The sequence below is a fragment of the Telmatherina bonti genome (genome assembly GCF_933228915.1).
Source record: "Telmatherina bonti genome assembly, chromosome: 6".
NCBI classification, from domain to species: Eukaryota; Metazoa; Chordata; class Actinopteri; order Atheriniformes; family Telmatherinidae; genus Telmatherina; species Telmatherina bonti.
In genome coordinates, this window is record NC_136624.1 from 9,447,163 (window position 1) to 9,466,023 (window position 18,861).

At 50.1% G+C, this 18,861-nt stretch overlaps 1 protein-coding gene across 1 annotated transcript in view; it reads right to left on the reverse strand.

The window, feature by feature from the left end:
* Positions 1 to 17,463, reverse strand: part of shq1 (SHQ1, H/ACA ribonucleoprotein assembly factor) — a gene marked incomplete at its 3' end in the record, with an annotated part of 41,687 nt that extends 24,224 nt beyond the window's left edge. Inside the window, exons 1-10 of the mRNA XM_079242857.1 lie at positions 17,420 to 17,463; positions 15,056 to 15,222; positions 14,874 to 14,938; positions 11,621 to 11,749; positions 11,386 to 11,540; positions 11,195 to 11,307; positions 11,026 to 11,123; positions 8,180 to 8,337; positions 6,310 to 6,363; positions 4,861 to 4,984 (exon numbers count right to left, since the gene is read on the reverse strand). Coding sequence (XP_079098983.1) covers positions 4,861 to 4,984; positions 6,310 to 6,363; positions 8,180 to 8,337; positions 11,026 to 11,123; positions 11,195 to 11,307; positions 11,386 to 11,540; positions 11,621 to 11,749; positions 14,874 to 14,938; positions 15,056 to 15,198 — 1,039 coding nt within the window. The 5' untranslated portion in view covers positions 15,199 to 15,222; positions 17,420 to 17,463. The remainder of the gene's footprint in view (positions 1 to 4,860; positions 4,985 to 6,309; positions 6,364 to 8,179; positions 8,338 to 11,025; positions 11,124 to 11,194; positions 11,308 to 11,385; positions 11,541 to 11,620; positions 11,750 to 14,873; positions 14,939 to 15,055; positions 15,223 to 17,419) is intronic.
* Positions 17,464 to 18,861: the final 1,398 nt, after the last annotated feature.

The following is an 18,861-nucleotide window of genomic DNA, read 5'->3' on the forward strand; positions in this document are numbered from 1 at the left end:
AGCTGCCATCCAGCCTCCATCCACCTGCCATCCAGCCTCCATTCAGCTGCAATCCTTCCTCCATCCAGTTGCCATCCTTCCTCCATCCAGCTGCCATCCTTCCTCCATCCAGCTGCCATCCTTCCTCCATCCAGCTGCCATCCTGCCTCCATCCAGCTGCCATCCTGCCTCCATCCAGCTGCCATCTTTCCTCCATCCAGCTGCCATCCTGCCTCCAACCAGCTGCCATCCAGCCTCCAACCAGCTGCCATCCTGCCTCCAACCAGCTGCCATCCTGCATCCATCCTGCTGCCATCCTGCCTCCATCCACCTGCCATCCTGCCTCCATCCACCTGCCATCCAGCCTCCATCCACCTGCCATCCTGTCTCCATCCACTTGCCATCCTGCCTCCATCCACTTGCCATCCTGCCTCCATCCAGCTGCCATCCTTCCTCCATCCAGCTGCCATCCAGCCTCCATCCAGCTGCCATACAGGCTCCATCCAGCTGCCATCCTGCCTCCATCCAGCTGCCATGCTGCCTCCATCCAGCTGCCATCCAGCCTCCATCCAGCTGCCATACAGGCTCCATCCAGCTGCCATCCTGCCTCCATCCAGCTGCCATCTTTCCTCCATCCAGCTGCCATCTTTCCTCCATCCAGCTGCCATCCTGCCTCCATCCACCTGCCATCCTGCCTCCATCCACCTGCCATCCAGCCTCCATCCACCTGCCATCCAGCCTCCATCCACCTGCCATCCAGCCTCCATCCACCTGCCATCCAGCCTCCATCCAGCTGCCATCCTGTCTCCATCCACCTGCCATCCTGCCTCCATCCAGCTGCCATCCTGCCTCCATCCAGCTGCCATCCTGCCTCCATCCAGCTGCCATCCTGCCTCCATCCAGCCTCCATCCAGCTGCCATCCTTCCTCCATCCAGCTGCCATCCTTCCTCCATCCAGCTGCCATCCTGTCTCCATCCAGCTGCCATCCTGCCTCCATTCAGCTGCCATCCAGCCTCGATCCACCTGCCATCATCACTCCATCCAGCTGCAATGCTGACTCCATCCACCTGCCATCCAGCCTCCAACCAGCTGCCATCCTTCCTCCATCCAGCTGCCATCCTTCCTCCTTCCAGCTGCCATCCTTCCTCCTTCCAGCTGCCATCCTGCCTACATTCAGCTGCCATCCTGCCTCCATCCACCTGCCATCCTGCCTCCATCCAGCTGCCATCCTGCCTCCATCCAGCTGCCATACTGCCTCCATCCAGCTGCCATCATTCCTCCATCCACCTGCCATCCTGCCTCCATCCAGCTGCCATCCTGCCTCCATCCAGCTGCCATACTGCCTCCATCCAGCTGCCATCCTTCCTCCATCCTGCCTCCATCCAGCTGCCATCCTGCCTCCATCCAGCTGCCATACTGCCTCCATCCAGCTGCCATCCTTCCTCCATCCACCTGCCATCCTGCCTCCATCCAGCTGCCATCCTGCCTCCATCCAGCTGCCATCCTGCTTCCATCCACCTGCCATCCTGCCTCCATCCAGCTGCCATCCTGCCTCCATCCAGCCTCCAACCAGCTGCCATCCTTCCTCCATCCAGCTGCCATCCTTCCTCCATCCAGCTGCCATCCTGTCTCCATCCAGCTGCCATCCTGCCTCCATTCAGCTGCCATCCTGCCTCCATTCAGCTGCCATGCTGACTCCATCCAGCTGCCATCCAGCCTCCATCCAGCTGCCATCCAGCCTCCAACCAGCTGCCATCCAGCCTCCAACCAGCTGCCATCCTTCCTCCATCCAGCTGCCATCCTTCCTGCCTCCAACCAGCTGCCATCCTTCCTCCATCCAGCTGCCATCCTTCCTCCTTCCAGCTGCCATCCTGCCTACATTCAGCTGCCATCCAGCCTCCATCCAGCTGCCATCCTGCCTCCATCCAGCTGCCATCCTGCCTACATCCAGCTGCCATCCAGCCTCCATCCACCTGCCATCCTGCCTCCATCCAGCTGCTCCCCTGCCTCCATCCAGCTGCCATCCTGCCTCCATCCAGCCTCCATCCAGCTGCCATCCTGCCTACATTCAGCTGCCATCCTTCCTCCTTCCAGCTGCCATCCTGCCTCCATCCAGCTGCCATCCTGCCTACATCCAGCTGCCATCCAGCCTCCATCCACCTGCCATCCTGCCTCCATCCAGCTGCCATCCTGCCTCCATCCAGCCTCCATCCAGCTGCCACCCTGCCTACATTCACCTGCCATCCTGCCTCCATCCACCTGCCATCCTGCCTCCATCCAGCTGCCATCCTGCCTCCATCCAGCTGCCATCCTTCCTCCATCCAGCTGCCATCCTTCCTCCATCCAGCTGCCATCCTGCCTCCATCCACCTGCCATCCTTCCTCCATCCACCTGCCATCCTGCCTACATCCAGCTGCCATCCTTCCTCCATCCAGCTGCCATCCTGCCTCCATCCAGCTGCCATCCTTCCTCCATCCAGCTGCCATCCTGCCTCCATCCAGCTGCCATCCTTCCTCCATCCACCTGCCATCCTGCCTCCATCCAGCTGCCATCCTGCCTCCATCCACCTGCCATCCTGCCTCCATCCAGCTGCCATCCAGCCTCCATCCAGCTGCCATCCTTCCTCCATCCACCTGCCATCCTTCCTCCATCCACCTGCCATCCTTCCTCCATCCAGCTGCCATCCTGCCTCCATCCAGCTGCCATCCAGCCTCGATCCAGCTGCCATCCTCACTCCATCCAGCTGCCATGCTGACTCCATCCAGCTGCCATCCAGCCTCCATCCAGCTGCCATCCAGCCTCCAACCAGCTGCCATCCTTCCTCCATCCAGCTGCCATCCTTCCTCCTTCCAGCTGCCATCCTTCCTCCTTTTCAGCTGCCATCTTGCTTCCATCCAGCTGCCATCCTGCTTCCATCCAGCTGCCATCCTGCTTCCAACCAGCTGCCATCCTTCCTCCATCCAGCTGCCATCCTTCCTCCATCCACCTGCCATCCTGTCTCCATCCGGCTGCCATCCTGCCTCCAACCAGCTGCCATCCTGCCTCCACGTGAATTCACGTTTTTAAACGTATTAAATGGGAAGTTCCCAGATTTTTTTAGCTGTAAAACAGATTTATGTCATTTTGATGAAAACTATCTTTACTGTGGTTAAAATTAATATTTATAAATATTTCTTTAAAAATGATCATTTTGTGGCTCAAAAATGACTCACAGCACCTCCTACACAGGTTAAGCCAGGTTTCATGATAAAGACAGTGGAGGCATACAAGACACGCCCACTGACGCATATGGATGTTCTATGTATGCGTTTCTTTTTTCCATAGCTTTGGTGTAACCATGGCTGCAATGTGACGGATATGTGTAAAAATAAGACCAGAATTTATGCTTTACCTGCTGATCCTCACCTGGAGACAGACAGCGGCTCAGATCGTAGCAGCGCTACTTTCTACAGCTGCATCAGTCTGTAGCGAGCCAGAGCCTGCAGGCTAGCGCATCATGCTAACAGCTGAGACTGATCCGGATCGGGCCCATCTCCAGACTGATCTGGTTCAAGACCACCTTCTTCAGACTGATCTGGTACAGGACCACCTTATTCAGACTGATCTGGTTCAGGACCACCTTATTCAGACTGATCCAGATCAGGACCACCTTATTCAGACTGATCCGGTTCAAGACCACCTTATTCAGACTGATCCGGTTCAAGACCACCTTATCCAGACTGATCCAGATCAGGACCACCTTCTTTCACCACATCATTGTGGATCAGAGAGGGGAAAGGGGATCAGGGGATCTGAAGGGGAAAGTCTTCCACTTCGGTGGTCTGCAGACCGCTCAGCTCTGTGAATCTAGCTCGCTGCCTGAGCTGCTGTCTGTCATTAAATAGTATCTGCATATGTGTTCAGGTCCCGCCCACCCTCCGCTCCCCGACCTCCAGGTCCCGCCCACCCTCCGCTCCCCGACCTCCAGGTCCCGCCCACCCTCCACTCCCCGACCTCACACACCCGACCCTGCAGTTTTTGAACTTGGTAGTGGGGAGAGTAACGCAGAAAGAAGAGGGTTACACTTTAACATTTAAAACAGACGCAGCTCAGGGAAACTGCAGAATTAACTGGATTAATTAACACTATTTTGTAATAATTGTGTGTTTTTATACAACAGTGACTTAAACTGCTGGAAAACATCACTGTTTCATATGAAACATGGATGTGATGATGATTCTTCATCCTGTTTACAGCTGCCGTTCTGATGCATCCTGGATCTCAGGTGGATCCTCTACATGCAGACCCAGGGCAAAACCACACGGCTGGATTCCTGACATCTGATTGGTCCCGAGCAGAGACAGTCAGGTGCAGGTGTGTATGTGTGACTGTATGAATGACCAGGTGTGTTCTACCTGGTTAGATTGTAGAGTAGGGGTGAAGGTTCGTGTGTTTTTAATTTGCAGAAATTTTTATCCTGTAAAACACTTTTTGCTGCTTTTTACATGAAAAGTTTTTTTTATAATAAAAACTTGATACATATTAAAAATGACAGGAACTCATCAATAATCTCACACTGACAGATCAGATAAAAAAAATCATTTACAGTATTTTTAAATTAAACTAGATTCAGGATGTTTAACATGCTGGTTTTTTTCCATGTATGACCAGAAGCATGTATGACCCCGTTTCACCTACAGAAGAATTACACATTATCTGATGGGATGCAACATCAAACATCTCCATCTACTTCTTGTTACCATGGAAACCATCTCAAATAAATGTGCAACTTTAACACTAAAAATTTTGCTGGTGGGATAAATATCAGGGGATCTTGATCATCATGGTTATTACATAATTTCCCAGCTCTATAAATGTGTAGAAAACAAAGGAAAAGTCACCTGATTGCAGAATCTTTGCTGCATCCTGCATCGCTGAGGTGACCAAAGCAAAGTGTCTGTAGAGCGGGAAGCACAGAACTCTCCTCCCAAACGAGACCAGGACTTCTTTCAGGGAACTGAACGTCTGCAGGAGCAAACATTCAATCAGGACCCAGGGCTTATTTATTTTTAAGATTAAATTACATAGAAACAGATAATAAATACACAAATAAATAAATAAATAAAATTAACCCTGACCCCCATTTGGAGCCTCTAGCGGATAAGGGGGGGGGGCTACAGTTTTTGGGTTCACTTTTAGCCGCCAGCTGCTTGGTAGCTGTGGTGTGTTTGAGGAAACACCATAGACTGTATATAAAGAGATGGACGGAGCCTCTGTGACGTCACCCATAGGTTTCTGAAGAGCTGAATTACAGCTTGGTGGGCGGTTCCTACCATCACCATCTTGGCAGGGGCATGCGTGTCGTGTTGCCCCTGCCAAAATATGGGCAAAGAGGTGGAGCTGAGAGGGGGGCTGTGAGCATCATGGTGGATGATTGACATTGAGCGAACTCCGAGTTTTCTGTAGCTGAGAGCTAACTGAGCTAACCCGGAGATAACAGGAGCTAACCAGCTAACAGAGGTAAGCAGGCTAAAGCTAAGTCACGTTGTTAACTGGCTAAAACCCACGGTTGTTCTACGTTCTTCTTACTTGAAGCGGGAGATCGGGTACCTGCCAATCAAAAGGACACGCCCCTAAATATGTTGAACTTCGAGATTAAATTACTTTTAAACGGGCGAGTTAGAAAAAAATTCCCTCCCCCCCAGTTGTCATGAAGGTAAACCTGACCTATTAAACCAAAAATGAATTTTGTACCAGGCTGTAAACATGTTTATTTCTGCTGTGAAGTTGGTCTTTTTAACATGGGAGTTTATGGGGATTCGCTCTGTTTTGGAGCCCCTAGTGGATGAAGGGGGAACTGCAGTTTTATGCACTTCCGCATAGGCTTCACTTTTAACCACTGGAGGCTTCATCCATCTTTCATACGGTCTATGGGTAACACCACATTTCTGGAACTTATAAGTCTCCTCGCGCTCGATGCTTCAATGTTATTTCGAAAACATCCTGATTTGTCTCCAAGTGGGGACATTTTAATCATGTCATCAAGATAAAATAAACTGAAACATTTTACTGAACTAATTTTATGAAATTAAAAACTAAAAAGCAGAACTTTTACTGGTGTGTTCAGCTGTTGTCAGATTTCTATTGGCTACGTTGTACTCTACATCCAGGTACCAACATGTCTATGAAGACGTGTCCAAATCCACGTGGAGACAAAGTGTAAATAATGAAAAACATTCATTTATGTAAACTTGTTCACATTGAATAAAAAGTAAAAATTTTATTGCTCCGAAGCCAGAAAGCGTCTCTGGAACTGATTTTCTACATCCGGCGTGGAATAAATGACTCACCTCCAACCAGGACAAAGTCCCGCTGAGTTTCCTGATGGTCCACGGAGACTCCACCTGCAGGACAAAAGCAGTCGGCATCACAGCAGAAACATCAAAACAACCAAAGCTGAGGAAGTTGAGACATCATCACCCTCCTCTTCATCATCTCCCGTTGTACTTCCTGTTTACGCTCTTATATGCAACCAGCCAATCACACGACAGCATGCAGTCATGTAGACATGATGAAGACGACTCGTTCAAACTGAGCATCGGAATGAGGAAGAGCGGTTTAAGGTTGTTGGTCCGAGTATCTACTGGGATTCTCCCCCACAACCATCTCTAGAAGGTCCTGATGAAGAGGACGGGGGTCCTGATGAAGAGGACGGGGGTCCTGATGAAGAGGACGGTGAATGTAAAGTAAATGAAGCTCAGATGTTAAACTGACAGCGACCCATTCAGTTTTATCTAACCAGATAGAACACCAGTCAACTTTTCTACTGGTTTTAATGGGAGACCTGCTTCAAACATAATTTTTACCCTTGCTCTCCCAGAAATCCTAAAAGGTGTGGGAGCTCTGGGATGTACTGGAAGTTCTGGAGGCTTCGGGATTACTGGGATGTGCTGGGAGTTCTGGGGATTACTGGGATGTGCTGGGATGAACTGGAAGTTCTGGGATAAGCTGGGATGAACTGGAAGTTTTAGGATTTGCTGGGATGTACTGGAAGTTCCTGTATTTACTGGGATGTGCTGGAAGTTCCTGGATTTGCTGGGATGTGCTGGGATAAACTGGGATGAACTGGGATAAGCTGGGATGAACTGGAAATTCTGGGATGTGCTGGGATTTGCTGGGATGTACTGGAAGTTCCTGTATTTACTGGGATGTACTGGAAGTTCCTGTATTTACTGGGATGTACTGGAAGTTCCTGGATTTACTGGGATGTGCTGGAAGTTCCTGGATTTACTGGGATGTACTGGAAGTTCCTGGATTTACTGGGATGTGCTGGAAGTTCCTGGATTTACTGGGATGTACTGGAAGTTCCTGGATTTACTGGGATGTGCTGGAAGTTCCTGGATTTACTGGGATGTACTGGTGTACTGGAAGTTCCTGGATTTACTGGGATGTACTGGTGTACTGGAAGTTCCTGGATTTACTGGGATGTGCTGGAAGTTCCTGGATTTACTGGGATGTACTGGAAGTTCCTGGATTTACTGGGATGTGCTGGAAGTTCCTGGATTTACTGGGATGTACTGGAAGTTCCTGGATTTACTGGGATGTGCTGGAAGTTCCTGGATTTACTGGGATGTGCTGGAAGTTCCTGGATTTACTGGGATGTGCTGGAAGTTCCTGGATTTACTGGGATGTGCTGGAAGTTCCTGGATTTACTGGGATGTACTGGAAGTTCCTGGATTTACTGGGATGTGCTGGAAGTTCCTGGATTTACTGGGATGTGCTGGAAGTTCCTGGATTTACTGGGATGTACTGGAAGTTCCTGGATTTACTGGGATGTGCTGGAAGTTCCTGGATTTACTGGGACGTACTGGAAGTTCCTGGATTTACTGGGATGTGCTGGAAGTTCCTGGATTTACTGGGATGTACTGGAAGTTCCTGGATTTACTGGGATGTGCTGGAAGTTCCTGGATTTACTGGGACGTACTGGAAGTTCCTGGATTTACTGGGATGTGCTGGAAGTTACTGGATTTACTGGGATGTGCTGGAAGTTCCTGGATTTACTGGGATGTACTGGAAGTTCCTGGATTTACTGGGATGTGCTGGAAGTTACTGGATTTACTGGGATGTGCTGGAAGTTACTGGATTTACTGGGATGTGCTGGGATCTCTTCAAGCTCCACAGACAGTGGAAGGTGTCTAAAGGGTGTGAGGACGGACTCACGCTGTGTTCTCCGTCAGTAGAGCGGACCTCGTAGACGTAGGCCAGCAGGATGTCCACCAGACCGAGCCACACCTGGTGGGACGACGTCTTGTCCAGCAGGTAGGAACGATTGGAGAACTTCCTCAGCTGCTCTTTGTCTTCGTCGGTGAACACCACATCTGCAACGAGAAAAACAACTTCAGTTACAAGGTCTGACGGGGTGAGACCAGGTCCACGTCCACACCGAACTGAGTGGATCCAGACCAGGTCCACGTCCACGCCGAGCTGAGTGGATCCAGACCAGGTCCACGTCCACGCCGAGCTGAGTGGATCCAGACCAGGTCCACGTCCACACCGAGCTGAGTGGATCCAGACCAGGTCCACGTCCACGCCGAGCTGAGTGGATCCAGACCAGGTCCACGTCCACGCCGAGCTGAGTGGATCCAGACCAGGTCCACGTCCACGCCGAGCTGAGTGGATCCAGACCAGGTCCATGTCCACACCGAGCTGAGTGGATCCAGACCAGGTCCATGTCCACACCGAGCTGAGTGGATCCAGACCAGGTCCATGTCCACACCGAGCTGAGTGGATCCAGACCAGGTCCACGTCCACACCGAGCTGAGTGGATCCAGACCAGGTCCACGTCCACACCGAGCTGAGTGGATCCAGACCAGGTCCACGTCCACACCGAGCTGAGTGGATCCAGACCAGGTCCACTTCCACGCCGAGCTGAGTGGATCCAGACCAGGTCCACGTCCACGCCGAGCTGAGTGGATCCAGACCAGGTCCACGTCCACACCGAGCTGAGTGGATCCAGACCAGGTCCACGTCCACACCGAGCTGAGTGGATCCAGACCAGGTCCACGTCCACACCGAGCTGAGTGGATCCAGACCAGGTCCACGTCCACACCGAGCTGAGTGGATCCAGACCAGGTCCATGTCCACACTGAGCTGAGTGGATCCAGACCAGGTCCACGTCCACGCCGAGCAGAGTGGATCCAGACCAGGTCCATGTCCACACCAAGCTGAGTGGATCCAGACCAGGTCCACGTCCACGCCGAGCTGAGTGGATCCAGACCAGGTCCACGTCCACGCCGAGCTGAGTGGATCCAGACCAGGTCCACGTCCACACCGAGCTGAGTGGATCCAGACCAGGTCCACGTCCACACCGAGCTGAGTGGATCCAGACCAGGTCCATGTCCACACCGAGCTGAGTGGATCCAGACCAGGTCCATGTCCACACCGAGCTGAGTGGATCCAGACCAGGTCCATGTCCACACCGAGCTGAGTGGATCCAGACCAGGTCCACGTCCACGCCGAGCAGAGTGGATCCAGACCAGGTCCATGTCCACACCAAGCTGAGTGGATCCAGACCAGGTCCACGTTGAGTGGATGAATCCAGACCAGGTCCACGCTGAGTGGATGAATCCAGACCAGGTCCACGCTGAGTGGATGAATCCAGACCAGGTCCACGCTGAGTGGATGAATCCAGACCAGGTCCACGTCCACACTGAGTGGATCCAGACCATCCAGACCAGTAGCTTGGTGGATTTCTGTCCTTGACTAAAACCAGACGGAGTATTCTACATGGACAGAAATCCGGATCTCCTTGACAACCGGTTAGAACCTGGAAGGATGCTGCTTCTGTAGGTTGAACACAGCTGAACATCTCTGCAACGTCCTGTTGGTGTTTAAAGCTCGGTCTCACAGATCTGCTGTCCTGCAGCGTCTGCATCTCCTCACCAACACACCGGACTCACATTAACGTCTGGTTATCAGACGTCTGCAGAGCTGGATGACCTGCAGACGAGGCAATTCACTCATCTGACCACAGACATATGATGAAGGTTTTTCCACTCAACATCCCGTCCGCTCATCGGACGAAGGAGCTGGGAGTTCTGGAGGACATCAGCAGGAAGCACTGGAAGCTTCTGCTGACTGGAAATTAATTTCTGCCTAATTCTTCCAGTTGGAAGTCGGCCGGACTGGCCGCTGCTCTCTGCAGGTCCAGATGGTCCAACGGCATCCAGCAGGCATGTTTCTAACACTGGAGGGCTGGAAAATCCTGAACGATGGGGTTCATTTTCTGCACAAACACTGTTATCATGTCAGGAATCACAGGAGGGATTTAAGGACCAGTCTCCCAGTACGTCTCAGAACTGATCCAGCACCAAGTCCAGCAGAGGGACAGGCGGATCTGTCCAACCCCACACAAAAGATTCTGAATAACAACAAAAATCTCATCATACATGACGAGAGGACAGATGGAGGAACTTAATGTGGACATTTTTGATGAACTATCCTGGGTCCCAATCAGTATGATGTCGTTTAAAGACGCTGCTGTGTTTAGATATACTATAATTGTTCTTATTATTGTTGTAGTTTTTATTATAGTTATTTTATTTCATGTTGTGTTGTCCTATTTTTTTAAACATTTGCCTCTGACTGAACTTGTGGTATGTATCAAAGTATCTCTATTCTTCAGCCTCATCACACAAAACGGTTTAAAAAAAAAAAGTAAAGATACAGACGATAGAAAACTGTGACTTCCACTAAAATGTCTCGAATAGCAATAGAAATTAACACAACCCATTCCCAAAGCATGCAGCATGGAAGTGACCTTAAAGTCTGCAGCTGTTTTCTCTTCTTTTCGATTCTCTTTTTGTCCCTCTTCGGTCTGGTCCAGCAGTACAAACTTTGTAATACAAATTATTATAAAACAAAACAAAATTAAAATCCAGAACATCAAGGGGAGCATTATACCTATGATGCTTCCCTTGGCAAAGTAAACTTGCCCAGCAGAACACAGCATCCAGAAAACCCATTTTGCCTGCTTAAATGCTGGACTAGACAAGTCTGCAGCTCACCAGATCCTCCGTCTTCTTCTGTAGAAGAGCTCAGCGTCGTCCACCAGGGTTTGAACTTCAGCAGCACTTTTATCTCCTCGTCCTCGAACAAATCAGCCCTGCAGCGCCATACTGGTGTTAGTGGTAAAACCTTCCAGTTTGGAAGCTCTCTTTATGTACTGTAACTCACAGGTAATGATCTGCAGAGAAGGCGGATGCTTCTGCTTCCAGCCGAGCCCGCCGTCTGTCCGCCGCCGATGTTCCTTCTGGGTTTTTCACGTCGATCACGTCGCCAAGTTCTTCCTGCCCACAAGTTCACAGCAGGTTTAGAAAGTCGTGCGGCCCGAGCTCCACGTCTACGCGTTTCCTCAGGAACATTACCTGGAGCCGTGCAAACACTCCGGATCGTTGATTTCCAAAACCATACAGTTGCATTGCCCTCGTCTCCTCCTCGGATCTTTCCACGTAAACTTCCTGCTCAACCTGCCAGTCAAACTCTTCCTCCTCTTCATCGTCGCCTGCACTTCCACTGCATACTTTGGAGAAACAAAAGGATTCCAGCTTAATTTATTCCCCAACCGGAGCTGAAACCACGCAGTTCTCATCTAAAACGTACCCGCGCTCATTTCCTCCACCAGGGGTTTGGCTGAACGGGAGCCTTTCGGAGCCAGGAGGCTCGTGAGCAGCTGAAGCCCTTCGAATTTTTCCCCCGGAGTCTCCTTAGGAACCCGAAGGGTGAACAGACCTACAGCAACATAGAACACTGAGGGTTAATCATGCCTGATAGAAGACCTTCACATGCTGGTTTATTCTCAACCTGAGTCTGTGAAAAGCACCAATAACACCAGAGTCCCCAGCTCCCAGTACAGATCCCAGTACAGTTTACACCAAACATGATCATTCACAAGTTTGGAGAGTTATTAGAGTAGAAATAAAACAGGATAAATGTGTTTTTAGACATAGAGCTGCTGATCAGACTGCCTCACACCCAGATGAAGAGCTGAGACAACCACGATGGACAACCTGAACAATTCCACCTCATTGCAGCGATAATCGGATGGTCACCTCAGGAAATCGTAAAGCACTCCGGTGATTCGGCTTTCAGCTGAGGAATTACAGGAGGATGGAGAGCTGGGAGAGGGATCCTAATGATCGCTCATTAGCAGATCTTCTGCAGACGCAGCGCGTTAGCTGCAGGCAGATGGATGTGGCAGATTATACGGCGGGATCTCTTTAAAGACTTCATCAGAAACAGACAAAGACAGATTACAGACAGGAAGTCATGCACCGCGCTAACAGTAGAGATTCCCAGATAAGAGCTGCTAGCCTGCAGGCTGGAGTCACTACAGATGCTTCCAGTGGGCCTGAAATAACATGATCAGTTAAGCTAATTCACCCTGACTGAGTGGCTGAAGCACCGAGCAAAGACGCCCCGAGGATCAATCATGGCTGCTGGTCCAGCATCGCTCCGCCGTGTTGTACGAAACCGTCAATCAGACATGCTTTAATCTGGATTAAACGCCTCGAAAGAGAAACAGGTTTCTGCTCAACGCTGATCCAGAAACATTTTCTTCTTTTCCACCTTTTCACAGTTTTTCCAAATACCCCTCTTTACAACGTCATGAGAACCAGACGCTAAGGTGCTCATACGAGAACCAGACGCCAAGGCGCTCATACGAGAACCAGACGCCAAGGCGCTTTACAAGAACCAGACGCCAAGGCGCTCATACGAGAACCAGACGCCAAGGCGCTCATACGAGAACCAGACGCCAAGGCACTTATACGAGAACCAGACGCCAAGGCGCTCATACGAGAACCAGACGCCAAGGCGCTCATACGAGAACCAGACGCCAAGGCGCTCATACGAGAACCAGACGCCAAGGCGCTCATACGAGAACCAGACGCCAAGGCGCTCATACGAGAACCAGACGCCAAGGCGTTCATACGAGAACCAGACGCCAAGGCGCTCATACGAGAACCAGACGCCAAGGCGCTCATACGAGAACCAGACGCCAAGGCAGTCATACGAGAACCAGACCCCAAGGCGCTCATACGAGAACCAGACGCCAAGGCGCTTATACGAGAACCAGACGCCAAGGCGTTCATACGAGAACCAGACGCCAAGGCGCTTATACGAGAACCAGACGCCAAGGCGTTCATACGAGAACCAGACGCCAAGGCGTTCATACGAGAACCAGACGCAAGGCGTTCATACGACAACCAGACGCCAAGGCGCTCATACGAGAACCAGACGCCAAGGCGCTCATACGAGAACCAGACGCCAAGGCAGTCATACGAGAACCAGACCCCAAGGCGCTCATACGAGAACCAGACGCAAAGGCGCTCATACGAGAACCAGACGCAAAGGCGTTCATATGAGAACCAGACGCAAGGCGTTCATACGAGAACCAGACGCCAAGGCGCTCATACGAGAACCAGACCCCAAGGCGCTCATACGAGAACCAGACGCCAAGGCGCTTATACGAGAACCAGACGCCAAGTCGCTCATATGAGTCCCCGTTTGGACGGTTTGTCCATCCAGACTAGATTTACAGGAGCAGAGAAGGACTAACAGGATGCTACAGGGACGTAAACCACCTGTTGGGTCTCTGGGAGGTACAAAGCGAAGGAATCAAGGATGTGAAATGAAAGAACCTTTATGCTGGAAAACCACATTCCCTGCATTTACATGGGACTTTTAATTCCTGTTCAATTCCGAATAAAAGTTAATTCCACTTTAAACTGATGAGAAACAACCATGTAAACACTTAATTCCTAATGCTAATTTTTATGCGTAATTAAACTTAATTCCAATAAAAGTGTCTGGTTTATTCGCATTTTAATTCCGAACTATATAATTCCTCTGTCATGTAAACCTTCATTCCGCTTTAAGTTAATTCTGGTCGTTCTGAGCATGCTCGTTACCTTGTTCTGTCCCGATGATGCGCGTTGTTTTGCCTCCCGTGTTCGGTGGTCTATCTTTCTTCTCCTTCTCAGTTGCTGCAGAAGTGAAGTAGTATGCTGGTGTTGAGCTGCTACTTCACATTTATAATTTTTTTAAAAAAGCGGCGAAACTGTTTCTTATTATGTAGTTTTTACAAGTTACGACTGAAAACACGAGAAGCAGGGAGCCAACTTTGTTTATTTGCGGTATACGTCATACGTCACTTGCACCCTCTGTCCAATCAGAACCCTTCCCAACCCGCCGCTCTAAAGAAGAATTAAGTGAGGACATGTTTCATGTAAACCTTCATTTGGAATTATTATCTTCATGTAAACTCGTAGTAGAATATGTTAATTCCGAACTATTTAATTCCGAATTATTAATTCTGAATACATAAACATCATGTAACTGTACCCAATGTTAACTGCATGTCTGCAACCTGCTGTAAGGAATCATGGAGGAAAAATCGTATTTAACTACTTCCAAATAACAGTGTAAGCAGTGTGAACATACGCAGAAATGAACATGACTGCTAGTTAGTTAGTTAGTTAGTATCAGTACCAATCAGTTTGTCCATTTCCAAAAAAAAAAAACAATCAAGTAAAAAAAACAAAAACAAAATAGACAGAAGCAAAGCTTGTATGCCTAATAATGAACACTTACAAGTAGAGTTACCTTAACTTATACAAACAAAGCATTACATACACAATGTGTGATATTTATAAAGAAAAATCAATATCGTTTATAAAGTTGCATATCTCTCAAAAATAACCTGATGAATCATCTTTTTAAGTAGACTTAAAGAATGTCCTGCAGTCCATTCATCTGTTGACTGAAATACCTCAGCAGATATTTTCTCATCTCATAAAGCAACACGTCTGGTTGATCAGCGCATGCGCACTGATCATCCAATCAGCAATCCTACCTTTATCAATGTCAAACGTGGCCTTTTCCCTCCCGTCCTCCACGATCCTTCCAGGAAGAGACAATCTGAGGAGAAATACACATTAATAAAAAATTCAACACGGAACTATAAACATGTATGATGCAGATTTTTCTTCATACACCCAACATTCCTGAATGAAACGGTTGCATTCACAAACACACCTCAGGAAGTAGGGCTTCGCATAGAACTTCAAGTCCCTGCCGTCGATGGACAGGTCAAACTCTGATGTTCTGGTGTAGGGCACTCGGATGCTGAGGATCAAGAAGTCTGGGTCTTGGCTCAGATCAAAAGCAGGAGTTATCATTGTGACCGGGGAAGTAATGTAGACCTGGAAGACAGAGAGACAGACCAGCAGCATGAGAGACAGACCTGCAGCATGAGAGACAGACCTGCAGCATGAGAGACAGACCTGTAGCATGAGAGACAGACCTGCAGCATGAGAGACAGACCTGTAGCATGAGACACAGACCTGCAGCATGAGAGACAGACCTGCAGTATGAGAGACAGACCTGCAGCATGAGAGACAGACCTGTAGCATGAGACACAGACCTGCAGCATGAGAGACAGACCTGCAGCATGAGACACAGACCTGCAGCATGAGAGACAGACCTGTAGCATGAGAGAGAGACCTGTAGCATGAGAGACAGACCTGCAGCATGAGACACAGACCTGCAGCATGAGAGACAGACCTGCAGCATGAGACACAGACCTGCAGCATGAGAGACAGACCTGTAGCATGAGAGACAGACCTGTAGCATGAGAGAGAGACCTGTAGCATGAGAGACAGACCTGTAGCATGAGAGAGAGACCTGTAGCATGAGAGAGAGACCTGTAGCATGAGAGACAGACCTGCAGCATGAGACACAGACCTGCAGCATGAGAGACAGACCTGCAGCATGAGACACAGACCTGCAGCATGAGAGACAGACCTGTAGCATGAGAGACAGACCTGTAGCATGAGAGAGAGACCTGTAGCATGAGAGACAGACCTGTAGCATGAGAGACAGACCTGCAGCATGAGAGACAGACCTGTAGCATGAGAGAGAGACCTGTAGCATGAGAGAGAGACCTGTAGCATGAGAGACAGACCTGTAGCATGAGAGACAGACCTGTAGCATGAGAGACAGACCTGCAGCATGAAAGACAGACCTGTAGCATGAGAGACAGACCTGCAGCATGAGAGACAGACCTGCAGCATGAGAGACAGACCTGTAGCATGAGAGACAGACCTGCAGCATGAGAGACAGACCTGCAGCATGAGACACAGACCTGTAGCATGAGAGACAGACCTGCAGCATGAGAGACAGACCTGCAGCATGAGACACAGACCTGCAGCATGAGAGACAGACCTGCAGCATGAGAGACAGACCTGCAGCATGAAAGACAGACCTGTAGCATGAGAGACAGACCTGTAGCATGAGAGACAGACCTGTAGCATGAGAGACAGACCTGCAGCATGAAAGACAGACCTGTAGCATGAGAGACAGACCAGCAGCATGAGAGACAGACCTGCAGCATGAAAGACAGACCTGTAGCATGAGAGACAGACCAGCAGCATGAGAGACAGACCTGCAGCATGAGAGACAGACCTGCAGCATGAGAGACAGACCTGTAGCATGAGAGACAGACCTGTAGCATGAGAGAGAGACCTGTAGCATGAGAGACAGACCTGCAGCATGAAAGACAGACCTGTAGCATGAGAGACAGACCTGTAGCATGAGAGACAGACCTGTAGCATGAGAGACAGACCAGCAGCATGAGAGACAGACCTGTAGCATGAGAGACAGACCTGCAGCATGAGAGACAGACCTGTAGCATGAGAGACAGACCTGTAGCATGAGAGACAGACCAGCAGCATGAGAGACAGACCTGTAGCATGAGAGACAGACCTGCAGCATGAGAGACAGACCTGTAGCATGAGAGACAGACCTGTAGCATGAGAGACAGACCTGCAGCATGAGACACAGACCTGTAGCATGAGAGACAGACCTGCAGCATGAGACACAGACCTGTAGCATGAGAGACAGACCTGCAGCATGAGAGACAGACCTGTAGCATGAGAGACAGACCTGTAGCATGAGAGACAGACCTGCAGCATGAGACACAGACCTGTAGTATGAAAGACAGAAACAGTGTCTCCAGTGTTCATGACTCACCTGCCAGGTGAAGACCAGCTGACTGCAGCTGCCACCTGGCGGATGACTCTGTCGTTCATATTATGTCAGATATGTGATTACCTCCTCCTTTCCATCTCTTCTAACTCAACCTAACAGAAGCCAACTAGTCTTTGTTGAAACAACTTCATGTCTTTAAACATAAAAAATCCCGTTTTTCTGAGTCCTTGTTGACAAACACGTGTCCAGGATTACTAGTTAGCATGCTGTTAGCATGAACAGCTAGCATACCATCAATGCTAGCTGCAACTGTGACGTAGTTCTGCTGAAGATGGTTCCGGTTCGGTTTCAGAGAACCGAACCGAGTCGTTTAACAGTACCGAAACGTTTATAAGTAAAAATAAGACTCACCCCAAACACTCTGACTTATCCTACTGAGCTGCAGTCCTGATGGCCGGCCACGTTTTTACCGTAGTACACCCTGCAAACAGGCAGCTGGATCTAAACCATGTAAGACAAGGGTGCCCAAGACCAGGACTGGGAGACACTGGTCTAAACTATTCAGGACAGGGTCCTGAAGACCAGGACTGGGAGACACTGGTCTAAACTATTCAGGACAGGGTCCTGAAGACCAGGACTGGGAGACACTGGTCTAAACCGTGCAGGACAGGGTCCTGAAGACCAGGACTGGGAGACACTGGTCTAAACTATGCAGGACAGGGTCCCGCATTTCAGGACTGAGAGACACTGGTCTAAACTATGCAGGACAGGGTCCCCAAGACCAGGACTGGGAGACACTGGTCTAAACTATGCAGGACAGGGTCCTGAAGACCAGGACTGGGAGACACTGGTCTAAACCGTGCAGGACAGGGTCCTGAAGACCAGGACTGGGAGACACTGGTCTAAACCGTGAAGGACAGAGTCCTGAAGACCAGGACTGGGAGACACTGGTCTAAACCGTGCAGGACAGAGTCCTGAAGACCAGGACTGGGAGACACTGGTCTAAACCGTGCAGAACAGGGTCCTGAAGACCAGGACTGGGAGACACTGGTCTAAACCGTGCAGGACAGGGTCCTGAAGACCAGGACTGGGAGACACTGGTCTAAACCGTGAAGGACAGAGTCCTGAAGACCAGGACTGGGAGACACTGGTCTAAACCGTGCAGGACAGGGTCCTGAAGACCAGGACTGGGAGACACTGGTCTAAACCGTGCAGGACAGGGTCCTGAAGACCAGGACTGGGAGACACTGGTCTAAACCATGCAGGACAGGGTCCCCAAGACCAGGACTGGGAGACACTGGTCTAAACTATGCAGGACAGGGTCCCGCATTTCAGGACTGAGAGACACTGGTCTAAACTATGCAGGACAGGGTCCCCAAGACCAGGACTGGGAGACACTGGTCTAAACTATGCAGGACAGGGTCCCCAAGACCAGGACTGGGAGACACTGGTCTAAACTATGCAGGACAGGGTCCTGAAGACCAGGACTGGGAGACACTGGTCTAAACCGTGTAGGACAGGGTCCTGAAGACCAGGACTGGGAGACACTGGTCTAAACCGTGCAGGACAGGGTTCTGAAGACCAGGACTGGGAGACACTGGTCTAAACCATGAAGGACAGGGTCCTGAAGACCAGGACTGGGAGACACTGGTCTAATGAACTGATAAAGATGGACAATCTTTGTATTATTTTATTATTTTACTTACAGAAGATAAAATCATAACACGTTTATAACAGGAGAGCCAACAGGTAACAACAGGTGTCCCTGAAAAGACGCAGTCGTGGGAAAGGCAGGTCACTGAGGTGCGCGTGCGGATGCGCTCCTCCATTATTACGGTAAAGCTGAACAAGCC